The sequence below is a fragment of the Catharus ustulatus genome, chromosome 14 (assembly GCF_009819885.2).
Source record: "Catharus ustulatus isolate bCatUst1 chromosome 14, bCatUst1.pri.v2, whole genome shotgun sequence".
In the NCBI taxonomy this organism is placed as follows: domain Eukaryota; kingdom Metazoa; phylum Chordata; class Aves; order Passeriformes; family Turdidae; genus Catharus; species Catharus ustulatus.
Genome location: NC_046234.1, coordinates 8,426,387 through 8,443,979, shown reverse-complemented (window position 1 = coordinate 8,443,979; position 17,593 = coordinate 8,426,387). Strand labels below are relative to the sequence as shown.

At 40.0% G+C, this 17,593-nt stretch overlaps 1 protein-coding gene across 5 annotated transcripts in view; it reads left to right on the top strand.

Annotated features, from left to right (window-relative positions):
- The window catches only part of COL4A5 (collagen type IV alpha 5 chain), a 76,383-nt gene extending 61,856 nt beyond the window's left edge, over positions 1-14,527 (top strand). For 3 of the 5 annotated variants that reach the window (XM_033072111.2, XM_033072110.2, XM_033072114.1), the window contains 12 exons: positions 2,091-2,099; positions 4,372-4,380; positions 5,756-5,889; positions 6,243-6,315; positions 6,455-6,526; positions 6,899-7,027; positions 7,319-7,417; positions 8,558-8,770; positions 9,127-9,304; positions 9,813-9,927; positions 10,223-10,395; positions 11,879-14,527. In XM_033072111.2, the coding sequence (XP_032928002.1) occupies positions 2,091-2,099; positions 4,372-4,380; positions 5,756-5,889; positions 6,243-6,315; positions 6,455-6,526; positions 6,899-7,027; positions 7,319-7,417; positions 8,558-8,770; positions 9,127-9,304; positions 9,813-9,927; positions 10,223-10,395; positions 11,879-11,960 (1,286 nt within the window). In that variant the 3' untranslated portion in view covers positions 11,961-14,527. The remainder of the gene's footprint in view (positions 1-2,090; positions 2,100-4,371; positions 4,381-5,755; positions 5,890-6,242; positions 6,316-6,454; positions 6,527-6,898; positions 7,028-7,318; positions 7,418-8,557; positions 8,771-9,126; positions 9,305-9,812; positions 9,928-10,222; positions 10,396-11,878) is intronic. The other 2 variants (XM_033072113.2, XM_033072112.2) reach the window with 1 other exon arrangement.
- The last annotated feature ends 3,066 nt before the right edge of the window (positions 14,528-17,593 follow it).

The window sequence follows — 17,593 nt, the reverse complement described above, 5'->3', positions numbered from 1 at the left end:
GTGTTCATCTTTCCATTCCATGTTTGCATTTTGTACCTGCACCAACTAATTTGGGGAATGAGAAAACACTACAGTGAGTTAACATTGCTGAGCAACTACCTGGCCTGTGTTAGAAATTTATGACTTTTTTGTGTTGTAGAATGTTTATTTGCATTTAGATAAAAGATCTAATTTAAATGAACCTGCCACAGCTCCAGCTCAAACTTATTGCTGGATCTTTAATCCAGAAGTACTTTGCTACATCTAAGATTCATCTCACATAATGGGCTTGATATTCTCCCTAAAGGAGGCTGCTTTCAAACCGAGCCATTGGTTGATGACAGGGATTTTTTCCTTTGCAGATTAATGGTGAAGTAATATTTTTATTTATTGCCCTCAAATTATTCTTTTATTTAAAAACTTCTTCTGAGGAAAGTTAGTTTTGAATTAGTACATTTGTAAAATAACTCCAACACAGATATTGTTGGTTTTTGGGTATCAAGGGAGGGTTCAGCTTTGCAGTATACACTTGGAAAGATTTGAAGGTTTGCTTTTTCCTCATGCTTGCTTCTGACACAAGAGGAGGCAGTCACACTGAATAATGGTTTTTTTCAATGGAATTTTATCAAAATATTTTCCCTAGAGCTGGAATTGAATCATATGTTATTATCAATGGCAATATGAGTTTTTTCTTTTGTAGAGTATGCTATGAACTCATATACCCTAAGTGTGCTTTTAAAAAATGAGTCATCATAAACATTTGGTTTTCATCTATAATGCCTTAGAACTGGGGTGCTGTTTACCAGTATAATGAGGTTTTCTTTTAGTCCCAGTAAAAATACTTCCATTGTGTTTCATCCTAAACCTGCTTTGTGTGTGACTGATGTGAAACAACCATTCTGTGGGTTAATAATCCCCAACCAGTCACAATGTCTTCCTGCTTTCCTATTTGGTTAATGGAATGAGGAGTGCATGCCTTCCCCCTTTTTCCTGGAGAAACTGGCTCCCTGCTGTGCCTCAGGGGCTCTAACCAGGCAGTGGAGCATCCCTGCAGCACATTTGTAGCTCCAGCTTGCTTTTGACTTTGTTAATTCTTCTGTATATAGAGTACTACAGCAATTAAAATTTTGGCCCAGGACAGTGATTGGTCCGTAACACTGTAGGCTTTCATTTTTAGAAGTTTCTTTAGAGGGTATCTCCAAACTTTAAAGAAGTCTTTAAAAGCAAACCAGGCTAAGCAACCTCTGAGGTATAATAAAAGTACCAACTGAGATTCTCTGCTCTGCTGTAGCATTGGGATTTTATGGAGCTGCTCATCCTGTTCCCCCCTCCCTGTCTAAATCAAGTGTTTACTGATTCTGATCAGCTGGGACGGTGGAGCAATGGTGGGACTCATTTTGTGTAGGTTTATGAGCAGGGGAAACAACCAGTGAGGTTCTGCTCAGCCATGTTCTCTCTCTTCTTCTCTTTCTTTCTCTTATTTCCATTTTTGTTGCATGCAATGTATAAAGAGAAGCATTTGTTTTGCTCAGTTATGTGTGAACTAATGTGGATAAACCAAACTATTATTGCAATTCTGGTACAGTCAGCACTCCAGCCTTTTGTTTCTGATGATAACAGAGTCTATTGTTGGAATGCTGATTTTTGTAACATTCCAACATAAGACAGTTACTCATAAAAGCAGCTGTGTGGCTGTCAAATTACCCCTTCTAGGGACAGAAATAAAACCAGAAGCTGTTTACATGTACTGTTTGTTGCTGACTTCTGGGTATATTCTAAGATTAGTAAAAGAAATGAAGTCAAACATGACGTAGCTATCTGACTCCAACTGAATTACCCTTAAAATAAACATTGATGGATTTATTAATTCATTATAAAATCAAGCCCATTTCTAGGGCAATGGAACAGTGCTGTTACTTCACAGGTCTGTTTTCCTTGCTATGAATAATAATAGTTTGGTGTTTTGCATACTGTATGTAAAGGAATATTGAGCTAAATCTATTAAAAAAGGTTTAGTTGAATACATTAGTTTGTTGGTATTTCTAACAATTTTGATATTTTTCCCCTTGTTCTAATGATGACCTTGGTGAATTCTGACCCCCTACTCCCAGGTCCCTCAGGTTAGCCCCATAACTCCAAAATAATAACTTTGCATGAAAATGAATGTATTACTTTTGTACTGTCTAAATGTAGATATGCAGAGTCATGTTTCAGACATACCTTTTAATTTGTGGTGGGAAAAAATGCTGAGAGTTGGCTTTCAGCCATCTCCTAGCTGTAGGACTGACATTGGAAGGACACAGTTGCTCTGCCCATGGTGAAAGACCATGTGGGTCTAGATTTGCAAGGCTTTTATAAAGAGTCCCCAGCTGTGAAATTTCTTTTAGCTTTTTTTTTCCTCTGTGCAGTTGGAAACAATATACTCTGATTTTCAGCTTTTTTAAAAAAGCTCATTGCACCGTGCTCCCATGCCTTGCTGCATAATTGTATGTTGCAGCTTGGGCAAGTGACAGTAGTCATTTTTGTACATTTTGTAGCACCTGCTACTGTTGATTTTGGACACTCTCGAGTGACTTAAATAAATCAGATGCTTCTTTTATACCAACAGTATCTGTAGGAAATTTTATATAGGCTAACAGTGATGCTTTAGATTCCAAATTTAGAGCCTTTTAAGCTTTCAGTGCAGAGACATCCTCATTTCCCATTGTTTAGCTTCACCAGCCTGTTTAGAGGAAATTAAGAAAGTTCTTCCTTCCACAAGTATTTAATGAAAATAAAACTCACAGCCATGCCCTCCCTGGTGCTAGGGCAGTGGGACAGAATTCATGAGAACATAGTAATTCCCAGACATTAATTGTAAATTTAGTGTTTCAGCACAGAGCACAAACTGACACTTGGGAAGATCCTAACATTTGTGTCTAGACTGAAACTGACTTGGTATATCTATTTAATAATAATGATGTCTTTGGTTTTGCTATGATGACTTTTGGGCAGCAAAGAACTGATATGAAAATTTAATAAAGGAATACATTTTAGTTTTCAGCCTGCTGTCCTAAGCACCACAAGGTAGCAAATGTGGTAACCGCTGATGTTTGAATCCTATCTTTATGCAGCCATGTCAAAAAAAGGGAATGTGGCTTTACCTTTTAATTTAACTGTGGTCACCCATGCAGTAACCACACTTTCAAAGACAGCTGCCATCATGGGGTGTTGAGAGGAACTGAGCAATTGCATCACATTTTGTTCCATCCTGTGATTGTGATCAGCCAGAATTCAGTGATGAATTCTATTATTTATAAATCATAGCAAAACTTACCTATAATGAAATATAGTTTATAAGTACTTAACATTAATAATGAAATGTCCATGTCATTATTTTTAACAATGGTATTACAGTTACTATTTTAAATAATTTACCAAATATGTAATAAATAGTACTGTGAGATAAACCTGATGTGTATTTATTGTAGTTTTTAGCTGCAAATTGCATGATAATGTGTTGATATGTTTAAATCATTTCATTGACATGAGCTATGCAAGTGGCACAGGAGCTAAAATATATATTAACTTAGGAGCATTGTGGGGACAATCAACTTATCTTTTGAGAGAGGACATTTAAATCATTTTTCTAAGGATGTTATCACATGCCATTCTCCATATAACCTTGAGCAGGCAAATTAGCATATTGAAATATTTTTATCAAGACAAAAAAATGCCAACAATAAAGACAACATTCTAAATTTGCAAGTTCTGCTGTATTTTTGCCTACAGCATTTGCAGCCCTGTTGATTCATGTTAATCCTGCTTGCAGTTTCAAAGAGGGTGTAAGCCTGCTTTTCAGTCTTGGAATTTTGTTCACAGATAGTTGAGGCTCATACCTGATTAGTGGTGATAAGTCCTCCTGTTAGTCACACTTCCCCCCTGCCCAAAGCAGAATTTTGCTCAAGAGTAAGTTGTAATTCACAATTTACCTATTTGCCAAGCTCCAGGCTCTGTGAGGCTGAATATTGTCAGTGAAATGGTTACATAGTCCAAACCCTATGTGAGCAGGACTAACCAGTTTTAGGTCTTAGCTGTAATGTTAAAGCAATAATACATTCTGTAGTGAAGCTTTAAGTTTGCTGTTAAATGAAGTGTCAAATTTGTTTCAGTAGAGCCTAGTGACCAGAATAACTTGTATCTGAAAATACCTATGTTTGCATATTCATGTGTGGTTTTATGCATGCATGTGGATTATACTGTAAATTCAAAATATGCTGGTGAAATGGGTTGTTGTGTAGTGTATATGCTGTCATCTGTGCTATTTCTAACTAGTAATCTTGTTTTGTACTGTGTGATGTCTGACCCTTCTAACATCGATCATTGGGCTTTGGTGAACTCTGATCCTTCCAGGGCCTCCAGGTTAGACTCTTAACTCGGGCAATTTGTTTTACTGCGTTGTACTTGATGTAAGAGAAACAGATGTTTTCCTGTAATTCTGTGATTGTCTTTTTAAGGGCTGTGATTACTCTGCAGACCATATGGGTTTGGTTAGCATGCCCCAGATGGTAACCTGGTACAATTTTCCATGTGTACAGTACTAAACCAGTATGAAAGAGCAAAATGAACACAAAAAATCCTCGCATAATGGGATGTTTTCTGTCACTGAAACTGCTACAGGATATGGGTGAAATCTGGTACCAAATTGCCATTGATTTAAAAAGGGAAGGAATTCTATACTCAGATTTGCATGCAAAAATAGAAATCATCAAATTTATCCGTTGGGTATAGACTATGAGGATGTCAAAGGAAGTGTTAAGTTATTCAAGGCTGCAGGAGGAATGAAAATCCAGCTCACTGATAAATGCTGTTAGATTTGTACTATAGGGGAGAATGCCATAACACTGTCCTGCAAAAAAATCCTTTTGTTAATCCAGTTGTGAGCTCTAACTTGTAAAGTGTTATTAGCTGTTGCTGCTCTTGCTTATTGTTTATTTTGCCACAAATTAATACTAGTTACCTTCCATTTAGATGATGGGACAAAGGTGGAGGTCTCATCTTTTAGTTTTCCAGATATGAAAGTTACTTTTATACCCACTGCTTTGCTTTGGATTAATCTGGCTGTAGCAAGGGCAAAATATTTAAAGACCAGCCCAGTTTCTCTATTAGATTTACACAGCATGAGTCTACTAAAGATTAAAAAAATCAGTTGGAGGGAGAGTCATTCAACATAAGAGTTTCTGCAACTCAGGTTTATGTAGGCAAGGCAGAATGATGACCTTCCTGGTGCCCAACAGTCAGGAGACAGTACACGTGTGCTCCTTAATAGGTTTGTCAAATTCTAAAAAGCAAGCAGCACTACAGTGTTTACACTGTACTGTTAGTGTTGAGACTAGCTTACAAAAGGAATTCAGACTGTTAAGAGGCACTTAAGACATGGTGAATGTAATGCAGATCAGCAGAGAGGATATTTGTACCATCTAATTTTGGGTTTCTTGGCTCCTAGTAAAGGCACTGGTCTGGTCACCAGTAAGCTGCCAATGCAGGTGAGCTGCACTGTCTTCTGGAAAGACCTGCTTCATCAGCTAGATAGGGGGCCTTGGTTCCTGATTTGGGTAGTGCAAATAATTCTTCTTATTTGTTTTCCTTCTAGTTTACTCTGAATTTAGCATTGAAATAGAGCTGAGAAGTTAAGCCAAAATATCTATTTTGATTTTTTTAAACATGGAAGGCACACAAACTTGGGAAGAATGAATGATATATACTGATGTGTGCATATTTGTTTTGCAATGTTAAGGTCCACCAGGCCCAGAAGGTCCACGAGGGCCACCAGGCAGTGGAGGACTGAAAGGGGAAAAAGGGAATCCAGGTCCGCCTGGTCCACCTGGCCTGACTGGTCCAAAGGGAGATCAAGGACCACCTGGACGCCAGGTAGGACAAGAAATGGAGTTTTCCTCTAGTTCATTTTAAAATCCTATAAAAATGGAATATATTTGGGTGGAACGTGCAATTTAACACAATAAAAGAAAAACCAAAATGTGATAGCTAATACCCTGTCTTGTAGCAAGGTAGAGGATCTTTCCTTAGCCATCCCCCAGTATCTAGGCAGGATGTGCCTGCTATATTCCTATGGGAGCTGGATATCGATGCAGCCTCGTGTTCCCACCCTATGGCCTCAGCCCTCCACAGCCCCCAGTGTGCTTGGCTGTCCCCCAACCACCTGATCCATGCTGGTTCTCTGGAACTGCTGGGATGAAAGAATAACATGCAGCTCTTCTCTTCAGGGGGATCCTGGTCGTCCGGGTCTCAATGGAATGAAGGGTGACCCTGGGGTTCCAGGCGTTCCAGGATTCCCAGGTATTTCAACGGATATTCCCAGCTATTTAACCAGCATTTTGAGCTGGTTAACAACAGCCTGTTTAGGCCATTCCTGCACCAGACTTTGTAGAACAGCATGTTTTTTTCACTGGGTAACTGTGTGAATTTGATGTTTCAGGTATGAAGGGTCCCACTGGACCCGCAGGACCCGCTGGCCTCACGGGCAGCCAGGGACTGCCGGGCCCACCAGGTAGGAGTCTTGGGTAGTGGCACTGTCACTTTTGCTCCCTGACAGCAGAATTTGTTACATTGATGTAGGACTGAGTTGGTATCAGCCAGCAAAGTGAAGTGAGCAAGATCTTCAACACAATTCCAACCTGTACTTTTTAGCCCCTACAAATAATTCTAATATGTTTTATACTCTGTATCTAGTCTATATGGGTTAACTCCAATGAGAGGGGTTCTTAGAGGGGGTCACCAAAAGTCACTTTTTTGTCTTATATATACACTTACACTTCTTTTGCAATGATGGAGCTCTTGGTTTCTGATTTTGAAATACAGAAACTGATTCTAATGGTGTCTTCCACCTTGGTTTATCTAATATCAATCTTCCTGCTCTCAGGTCCACCAGGTTTACCAGGCACCATTGGACGAAGCATTGTTGTCAAAGGTGATCCTGGTTCCCCAGGTCCTCCAGGACAGCCTGGGTCCAAAGGGCCACCTGGATTGCCAGGGCCACAGGGACTGCCAGGTATGATCCAAGGTGGCTGCAGAGGACATGACCACAAGTGTGGCTGAGTGCAGCTGGCAGTGCCAGTGACATGGCACAGGCTGCAGAGAGAAGTTACTGAGCTCAGCAAGAGGCAAGAGAGAACTGAACTGTGGGTTAATAGAGAAACACAGGATTCCACCATATACATCTGGTTTAATGGGCTGTTCTTATGAATTAGAAAGAAGCAACAGATGAGTCACTGACAACTTGAAGATTTCTGTAGTGAGATTTCAAAAGCTTTTATTTCAGTTATGCTTTTGTGTGTTCTAGGTCCAATTGGTCTTCCTGGTGATCCAGGGAGAGATGGACTTCCTGGTTTTGATGGTCCAGCAGGACGAAAAGGAGAGCGAGGTCTTCCAGGCCAGCCAGGTATGGTGTTTATGCTGTGAGGACTCAGTGGAAAAAGAGACTTCCATTTCTGAATGGAGCCAATGCTGGGAAGGAAGATCTTTGCTTCATGGGAATAATGATGAAATCATAATTTTAGGATTTTTTTAATGCAAAAATACAAGCAACTGAACATACTTTGATTTGGAATATTCTGAGCACCAACACGTTGCTGGCAATTGCTGAATAACATCGTCAAATGCTTTACCTCAAGCTTAAGAGACTGGACTATCATTTAGGTACTGCTTAGAACTACTGGACTACGATGACAAATCAGACTAGACACTGGGACAATTTTCTAAAGGTGACAGATATTAAGTAGGTCTCTATTGCAACTTGTGAGAAAAGGTATTAGAATTAAAACAGTTAAAAAGAAGACAAAAATCCATAACACCTTTTTTTCCTTTTTCTCTGTGCAGCTGTATGAAATCTGATAGCATTATTTTAGTAAAAAAATGTAAATAATGACTGCAGAATAACACAGTCTAAATATTTATAGTTGTATTTCCTGATACTGCTGTTCAAGAATAGCCTTTTCTGATACATTTCTCAGTGACTTGACTCATTTTTGCTCCCATTCAAGGCTGTTCCAGCTTATTTCCACTTGTAGTAACCTGTGCCAAAACTGGCACCAGCTTTTGTATTAATTTTGATGGGCTTTGGCTCAGGTGTTACCACAGCATGGCCTGGAGTGAAACTTGCCCATTTCTGGCTCTGCCATTTATTTTGTGATCTTGAGCAAGATATTTCAACATTATCTTAAGCTGCACATCAGATCTGTTTTGGAAGTGGGAAGCTGACTGAAGTCATTCGATTGGCTACCATGTCCTCTGCAGTTATCATAGTGCCAGACAGCCCTGAGAGTATTTAACTTCAGAATACCCCTGCAACACAGACAAGTTCCACTGTTACAACCACCTATGACAATCTACCTGACTCAACCAAGCTTAAATTTAAAAAAAAATTTAAAAATCCGGGAAGACAGTGTTAGCAAATATCAGGTGCCTTAACACACAAGCACTCAATCACGAGACCAACAATCTTTCAGAGCTATGTCAGTCCTAAAGGAGCAGGCAATGGTGTTAATCAACACTGTGTGTTGTGTTTCTCTGATGTGAACAGGTTCACGAGGACTACAAGGACCTCCTGGTCCTGATGGCTTGCAAGGCCCACCTGGTCCTCCTGGAACAGCTTCTGTTGCTCATGGATTCCTTATAACTCGGCACAGCCAGACCAGGGATACACCACTATGTCCAGAGGGAACTTCAAGAATATATGATGGATTCTCTCTTCTATACGTGCAAGGAAATGAGAGAGCACATGGCCAGGATTTGGGTGAGATATTCTGTATGCTCTCTTTTTAAGAGGAAACGTGTTGTAGCTGCTTCTTCAAATGCTCAGGTTCTCTGAAGACACAGCAGTCTTGGAGATTTCCTAGATGAGGATGGGGATTGCATACTAAAATCTGCTATCTCCAGAGGATGCACATTGTAATTCAGGATGAAAGAATGTAAACCAAAATGGAGAAGTGAAGTTTTTTTCCCCCATGTGATAGCACTTACTGTGCACTCACAGGAGGGAGAGGAAGAATCCACAAGTACTGTTCTCAAAGAATTGATATGAAAAGCAATTGCTATATAATTGCTATAAAAAGCAATGAAGTGAAAACTCTTGTATGTCTTACTCTGTAGGTACTGCTGGGAGCTGTCTTAGACGTTTCAGCACCATGCCCTTCATGTTCTGCAACATCAACAATGTTTGTAACTTTGCATCAAGGAATGACTACTCCTACTGGCTGTCAACCCCAGAGTCGATGCCGATGAGCATGGAGCCACTGACTGGGCAAAGCATCCAGCCATTCATCAGCCGGTGAGGCTAAGCATCAGGACTCTTGTAATATCTGGATAAATAGTACATCTTACCCGTGTGTTTCCAACATGCAGGCTGGGTATTAAGAGATAAATCTGTCATGTTTTGTTCTAGAGACCAGAAAAACAGTTTGTTTTTAAGTATTCATTGTCTGCAGAGGTTCATCTCCCTACAGAGGCTGTACAAGCTCTTCTCAAACAAGCAATTTCTGTAGTCAGCAGTGTGAAATCACCATGGACAGGAAGAATATAGGAGCCATTGGCTTTAGGATTAAGGCATCACAGCTACCATTTTCAGTATTTTATCCAATGTAGTGAAAATACAGACAGTTTTGAGCTCCAAAATACTCTTATTGCAGTTAAAAATATGTGAGAAATAGAAGTCTAGATTAATAGGTGAGCCTCTTGCGGTGAGTTTTGTTCCCTTTTCAGTTTAAGAATTCTTAATAAAACATACTCCTATTATATTTTAACATCACATGTTTCTCTGGTACTTCCCCTGTGTCCAGATGTGTTGTGTGTGAAGCTCCTGCTATGGTGATAGCTGTCCACAGTCAAACCATTCAGATCCCTTCATGTCCTCCAGGCTGGGACTCCCTCTGGATTGGTTACTCTTTCATGATGGTAAGAACTGCCTCCTAACTCCAGAAGCAGCTACTGCCCACCTGTGTCCTCAGCTGCTTTAGGACACTGATAAGAACTGCAAGGGTTGTCATTTGTAAGCTTTTACCTTCGATCACTAACCAAAGCAGGGAAGATTGACTGTACACAGATCCCAGTGTCACCAACGTTTATGGAGGTGTCTTGACACCACATTGTCTCTGCCAAGAATGAACAGTGACTTTTTAGTAGCTGACTGCTGTGCTGTACAATTTTTAACACCTAAGATCCTTGTTTGTGTCTTTCTTTCCTCCACTAGCATACGAGTGCTGGAGCAGAGGGCTCTGGACAGGCCTTGGCATCGCCTGGATCCTGTTTGGAAGAATTCCGCTCAGCGCCGTTCATTGAATGCCATGGTCGGGGCACCTGTAATTATTATGCCAATTCATACAGTTTCTGGCTGGCAACTGTAGAGGTGTCAGAAATGTTCAGGTAAGAAAACCTGTTTCTTGTCTATTGCTTTATTCCAGAATTAATGCTTTAGAAATTGAATTTATTCCAAAGATCAAAAGAGATTTGTTTATAGGGGTATAGGGAAATAATTTAGCTTGTTTTCCCCCTCACAACCAGTTTTTCGAGTGTTTCTTTGGTAAACCTTTAATATTATGTAAAAATATGCTAGGGCATATTCTGTTTTGCAAGGAGCCAGATTCTTTGTGTGTCAATTCTTATTCATATTTTGTCGTAGTACTTCTTCTGAAAGTAGTCCTACTGTGTTTACTACATCTGGAGCCCAAAAGAACAATTTTCCTTTTTTTTCCTTGCCAAATCCTTCAATAAACTCAAATATTTGGAAAGGTAGTTCACAGATATACAAGGGATAGGCAAGATCAACTCTACCTAAATCTTTTAAGGCAAAGGTTCATATGACTTGTTTTTAAAAATCTTGTATGAAGAAGGTTTCCTACCTTCCATGGCCAGCATTTTCTTCCACACTTTGCAGAAGGAAACAGGATGACATTTTGGCTGCAACTGTCCTCAACTTCACTGCAGTCAGCATTTCAGCTGAAGTCTCTCAGCTCTTCCAACTTTTTCCCTTTCAAGTTGAGTAGCAAATCATTTCTTCACTGAAGAATCATCTCATTTCATAGAATAAACAGCTACTGCCCTGTTTGTGTGCTGATAAAAAAGTCTTAATGTTCCCACTGCCACCTAATTGAAAAGTGTAGCTTTGTGGCACAGGCTGGCACTATGCTCTGAGCAGTGGTGGCCCCTAAGTTGGTTTTGTGTAACACCTACAATCAGGGTACTTGACATGATAATTCATCACTCTTCAGTTTTCTGGGTAGTTGATTATTGGTAATTCACCAGTGAAAACTTCCTATTAGTAATTGCCACGCACCCTTGAGATTTCTGTCTCTACTGTTTTCTTTCTCCCATTAAAACAACTTCCTTTTTCATTCTATTTTTTTAAAGAAACTTTTAACCCATTGACTTATTTGTGTACACACATATTACACTAATTATATTTATCTCCCATCTTGTTACCCTTTCAAAATAAAAATAAATTATTTGGTAAAGCTACCACTTAAATACAGTTCTGACTGTAGCAGTACTTTTTATGTGTTTTTAAAGTACTCTTCAACTAAGCAACCCAAAGGCCAGAAACAGACCCCAGAAATAGTCTCAAATGTACACAATTCACGTTCCCCTTGGGTTGTGTTTGTGCTCCATCCCCTGCCAGACCAAAACAGGTGCTTAGCATACCTTGGGGACACTGAGATACTGACACAACGGAGCATGTGTCACCTGCTGCTGGGAACAGACAGAATGATCTCTTAGAAAAACTCTGAAATTCAGGATTCATTCCCTGCTCACATACTTAAGTTTTATATGAAACAGTGAATTCAGTAGAAGTTGAAAGGAACTGCAAAGAAAAACCTAATCCAACCTTTCCTTTGTGTCTGTCAACCAGCAAACCTCAGTCTGAGACACTGAAAGCTGGAGACTTGAGGACGCGTATTAGTCGTTGTCAAGTTTGCATGAAGACAACGTAACATCTTGGAGAATGTTTTATAAAACAGTTGAAAATTCCTAAGATGCACTGTCTTCCAGCTGCAACAATGGTGCTACTGTGCAGAAAGAAAAGAAAAATCCAAACTGTTTTAACCATTCAAATTCAAGTGTACCTCACTCGTGTGCCAAACGAAGTGTTGTTCAGTATATATTTGACAACAGAGCTAAGATGAAAGAATTGACCTCTTGGAAACAGAACACTCGAGGTTCACAAAGGATCAGAAGATGAATTTTTTCATTTCTCTCCCTGTACCAAAATGGCACCTTTTTGATCTACCAAGAGAACAGAGAACACGACGCACTGAGTATGTTTAAAATAACAAGACTGCAGTTTTGAAAAACACTTTTCATGGTGCTACTAACCCTACTGTATTTTTAATATGAAATTTTAAGCTTATTATCTCTTTGTAAGTAATGAAATGTGTATATTGTGTAAACACCTTTTAAATCTAAGTTTTCAGTCATCTAGAAACAAACCAGACTGATCTAAAAATCCTTATGTTTAAAATTAAAAGATAAGACAGTATTTTATTATGAAACTTGTGGTACAGAGAGAATTTACCCTTCTTATGCCAACTTATTCATTTAATTTTTCATTTCCTTCCTCAGTTGCCAAGCTGATATATTTGGGGAATGCACAATTATTCTGAAGTAATTTTGATCAGGGTTTTAAATGTTGTACACCATACTATCAGTGGTTTTATTCGTGCTTAGAAATCCCAAACCACCTTGTGAAAATGTGACGTTATTAGCCATATTCTATATCCTTCTTTTAAGAATACAAGTCACATTCACATTTTAGCAATCAGTTTGGTTTAACCAAAACTGTCCTTTAGGAATATCCAGTTACCAAAGCATTTAGGATGATGCTTCTATGAAACTTCAACTCTGAAATGGTGTCATATGTTTTATCCAAGATAGTATACACACTAAAAAACCTTCTGAATAAAATAAAGCATAAGCTGGTGGAAACCTTCCTATTTACAAATTACTATTTTAATCTTATGTGAATTTATACACATCCACAATGTATTCACAGTATACAGCAACTCTTGTGTATGTATAGTTCATATAAGGCCTTGAAAGATGGTGCATGCAGTTTTTCTGATGTCAGTTTGTAAGAATCCGCCTATGTATGTCTAAAGAGTGTCACTACTTGTGCAATAGCTGAAAAGTGATCACTTTTATATGCATGACTGTTCAGCTTCTATGGTCAGAGCATTTCATTTACCCTCGTGTATAAACAGCTCCCTGACAATGCAGGACTCTGTCAAGTGACAATACTTTAATATTTTCATTGTATATTGCCACCTTGACTATCAATACAACCTAACTTGTGAATTAATGAATCACCTCCATACAGGTGATGTGTATTTGTTTATTGAATACTGTTAAGTAATTTATCTGCTAATGGCTGTTCATTCCTACCTTCCAGTTATCCCTGTAAACATGGAGCATCTGACATCTCCTTGTTTTACACATTTGACAAAAGACATAGGACTGGTGACTAAGCAGGTGGCAGTGATATACAATGAGATTGGTGCTGATTTCTAAAGCTTTCAAGTATGAAACTGAAGTTTTTTAGTTTAAAGTGCAAAATAATAATAGCTTTGTCTTTTTTCCATTAGCTGCAGTTATATATGTTGATAGAGAGTGGGAATTCAGCCATGTATATCTTTCAGTTCAGTTTAGTTTGGTTTGCTGATGCATGTAGTAATAAACTGAACCTGCTGCTATCTCCAAGTCAGGAACTTGTTACCAAAGCTGAAATAAAATAGTAAGTCTCTTCATGTAAACACAAGCCCTTTTCTTGCTGCTGGCTCTGCAGAAGTCTAATATGAACATAGCAGCCAATTCCTAGTCCTAAAACAGCAGAAGAATGGATGCTAAGGCCAAGGAGCTCTCAAAGGAAAGGACTCTCCCAGCCTTTGCTACCCACACCCTGTCTTGTGTTTACCAAAACTTAGTGTTCGGATGTGGGGGACATGGAATGGAGTGGACCATGTTTAGTAAATCAGTGCCTGACTGGTGCTTCTTTGTTAGATCTGGGCTTCTCTTGCAGCATGTAAAACCAAGACAAGAGATCCTATTCCAGGCTAAGGTACAGAGCATCTTGTGGCAGCTTCAGGGCCCAAAGCTTGTGAGATGACCACAGAAAAGTAAAGTAAAGCAGCTGTGCTTGTGACAGGTCCATTTTCTGCTCTGGCCCTCCCCTAGACAAGAGTCCTGAACGTTAATCACCTTCAGGCACAGAATTACAAAGGGGTAACATTTTACCAAGTGATCTAGACATGAAGGAACATCTTTTGAGACCTGCAGCAGAGATTCCAGAGATGGAGTTAATTCCCACCACACCTTCTGTGCCTTAGAGCAGGTAACTCACGTGACCGTACTGATCTATAAAAGAAAACATGGTTATTATTCTCTCCTGATTCTTGATGCTTAGACTGTAAGCTCCTTGGGGCAGAGACATTGAGGGGGCTCAAATGTTGGTTGGGGCCTCTAGGTGCTATCCATCACTATAAACATTAAACTACAGGTAAATGTTTGTGTTTGCAGCTTTATTGTTAAAAAAGGAAAATAATGCTTTGATCATTGGAGCCTTAAAATAGTTTTCAACACCACCTGAACACAGCTCTGGACACCTCAGCTTCAGTTAAGGCTCTTTCCTGATGTCTGGTATGTTTTTGCAGAAGTTTTTATTCTCATAACTAATCACACAGATTTGGCTATTTCAGTTAACCTCAGCAGGCTCCTGGCAGGGCTGAGCTGTTGGGGACATGCCAGAGCCACTCGAGGGCACCGTGTGGCTTTGACAGGAGCTGGGACAGCACAGCCAGGTCTGGCCCTGCCTGTGGAGGAGGGAGGGCTGCAGGGAAAGCTCAGCAGGAGAGGGGTCCTCACCCTTTGTTGCCCAATACCCAGGGCACAATTCTTGTAATCTGCAGCCACTGGGGCACTGCAAATTGCAACCAGAATGATGAGCAGAAAAGTGCAGTTTTTCTAAAGGAATACTAGGTTTGATCCCAAAACCAGGATTTAGCAATCTCGTGGCTAGGCTGGAAATGTTCTGCTTAAGGCAGACTTTTTAGTCCCTCTAGAAATGCTATTACAAAGAGGAAAAAGATTCCTTCAACATCATATTCACTGCTAAGGTGGGATTTAAACTTTTTAAACACTTCTGCAGCCCAAGGACAACCTCTAACTAAAAGGGGCACACAGGGTAGAGCAGCAACACTTCTGTACCCTGCACTAGATGTCACACATAAATGTTGTGCTGCAAAAGCCCTGAAGTCTGCAGCATTTTGTCCTCAGTTGTGTAAGTCAATTCCTCTCTAGTGACCATTTCCAACAGAGAGGACAGGAAGGATCTGTTTTGAAAAGCAATTGTACAACTTGAAAAATACAACATACTGATTTTGCAAGCAACACATGCTCAAGTTCTAAAATCTGATGTTCTTCAAATATTTTCTGTATACTTTGATACCCAGCTGCAGTTCTTTTGTAGTCAGCTTGCTGCCTGAGCTGTGCTGCTGTGCCATCCTTGGGACACACCTGAGGGAGGGCTGTTGTGCCAGATTCAGGACTGTGCTGCTAAGAGTAGCATTATGTGTTTTCAACAGGTCCTTCCCCAATGCTTCAGATAACCCAGCACTGCTGGGCACACAATACTTCTGCTACTTTCACTAGAAGCACAAGCTGAGAACTGCACAAGAGACTGGAATAATTCAGTCTTTCCAGGTTAGTCTAGTGAAAAAAAGCACAACACTTGCTAATGGGAGACAAGGGCAGTGATCAGCTCAGGGGAGCAGCAAGTGCTCTACATTTAAAATGTAGGGTAAGTATCTAGAACGCCCAAGCTTTGGGAAGAAAGATTATTAACTCTACCCTTCTACAGGTGAGCACTGCCTGAGGACAGGAGGCGACAATAACTGGTCAGCACCAGACATCTGCTGTCCCTACAAAGGGCTCTCTCCCCTCCGATGGAGCACAGGATGGGGGCTGAGGCTGCTCAACTAACAGCAGCTTTGGTGACCACTGAGCTGTTACCTCACACTCAGGCTGTAACCATAATCCTGCTTTAAAGTTGTAAATTGACTCAGAAGGAAACCAAAGTAACCAAAGACGTGGCGTGTTTCTTTAGCAAGAGGGGATGAAGGAGAGACGTTTCTATCTTCCAGACATGTACAGCAAGCTCAGAGCTCTTGCTCTCCCCAAGACATGCTACTTCACAAGTTCTGCATGGACAAAGGAGGGAAACACTATTGCTATAGCCATAAAAGGATGCAGGGATTAAAAAAAATGCAATACAAATTGTGCTGATACCTGGTACCTCTAACAGGGTCCTTCTTCAGTGCTGTGAACCACTTATTGCCCAGTATTTGGTTATTTTCAGTACCACACAGCTCAGGGTTCATGCACAGCCCATGAGAACTGGGGAATGCAACTTAAGATGTATTCTAGTGACTGTCTGGATTCAGTCAGGAAGTTTAACTTTCCTTTTGGCTTTAGCTGAGAGCTTTCACTATCCTTCAGATGCACAAGGGCTCTGGCTCCCAAAGGGGCTTGAAAAAAAGAGTAAAATTGTGTTCCCCCCACATAAAAAACACCACCACCCTCCAGCAGTTGGCCCATTTCAAATCCAATCAGTCAAAGGTAGTTGGCAGTACTTACTGTGACACTTACAAAACTGGACAGAGTTTGGATAGTTGTCACTCTTTGTGCTGCTGGCAGGGCTCTTTCTGCTGTGGTTGAGCTGCCCTATTCTCTCTTCCCTCCCAATACAGGCTACACACTATGCAAAAGGACACTAAGAAAGGGGCTAAGTTTATTTGAGGAAACCCTATTCTTACAGCAAATTCAACCTTTCTAGGGAGTTGTTTCAATGTACTATTCTGAGTAACAGGGTCAGAATAAATTCAGGTAATTTTAAAGAAAGGTCTCATCCAACATATCACAGTAATCACCCACATTTATGGAGATCATATACATTCCCTTCTATGGACAAGAACCTCTTTCTATAGAAAAATATTTGCTGTATCCTTCATGTCAGTAAGGATAAGGTAAGCACTACCTTTTGTTGATATTTTCTGACTTCAGTTGTTTTCACAGGTAGTGCATTACTTGAAATGATGAGATTATCAATTTATTTTTGGGTTTCACATACTGAAACCTATTTACTGTATCTTTAAAACCAAAGTGTCACAGCAGAAAATAAATGCCAAAACACATTTGTTCCCTCCAACCCTGATAACACACTGCTAAAAAATTTCTTCCAGGACTAGTAATTTTTGATCACGAGACTTCCATAGCCACTCACAGACGAAGTTTGTGGCAATTTTTTGTTCAGGTCTTTTACATTTAAAGCAGAAAACATATGACTTTTTTTTCCCCATTCCAAAGCTTAATTGTTTACAGCCACTGTTACTCCATGGCAAAGAAAACTTCTGGGCATTTTTCTGTACGTTACCTTCTAAACTGAGTGGAAAAGCAAAGAAAACTGGAGAGATGGAATCACCTCCCTGAAACAGGGCTAAAACTTCTCCAAATCTTCAGGGATACAGGGTGACAAAACCACTTCCAGAGGCAGAAGCTGCAGCAGGAGGTCTGATGG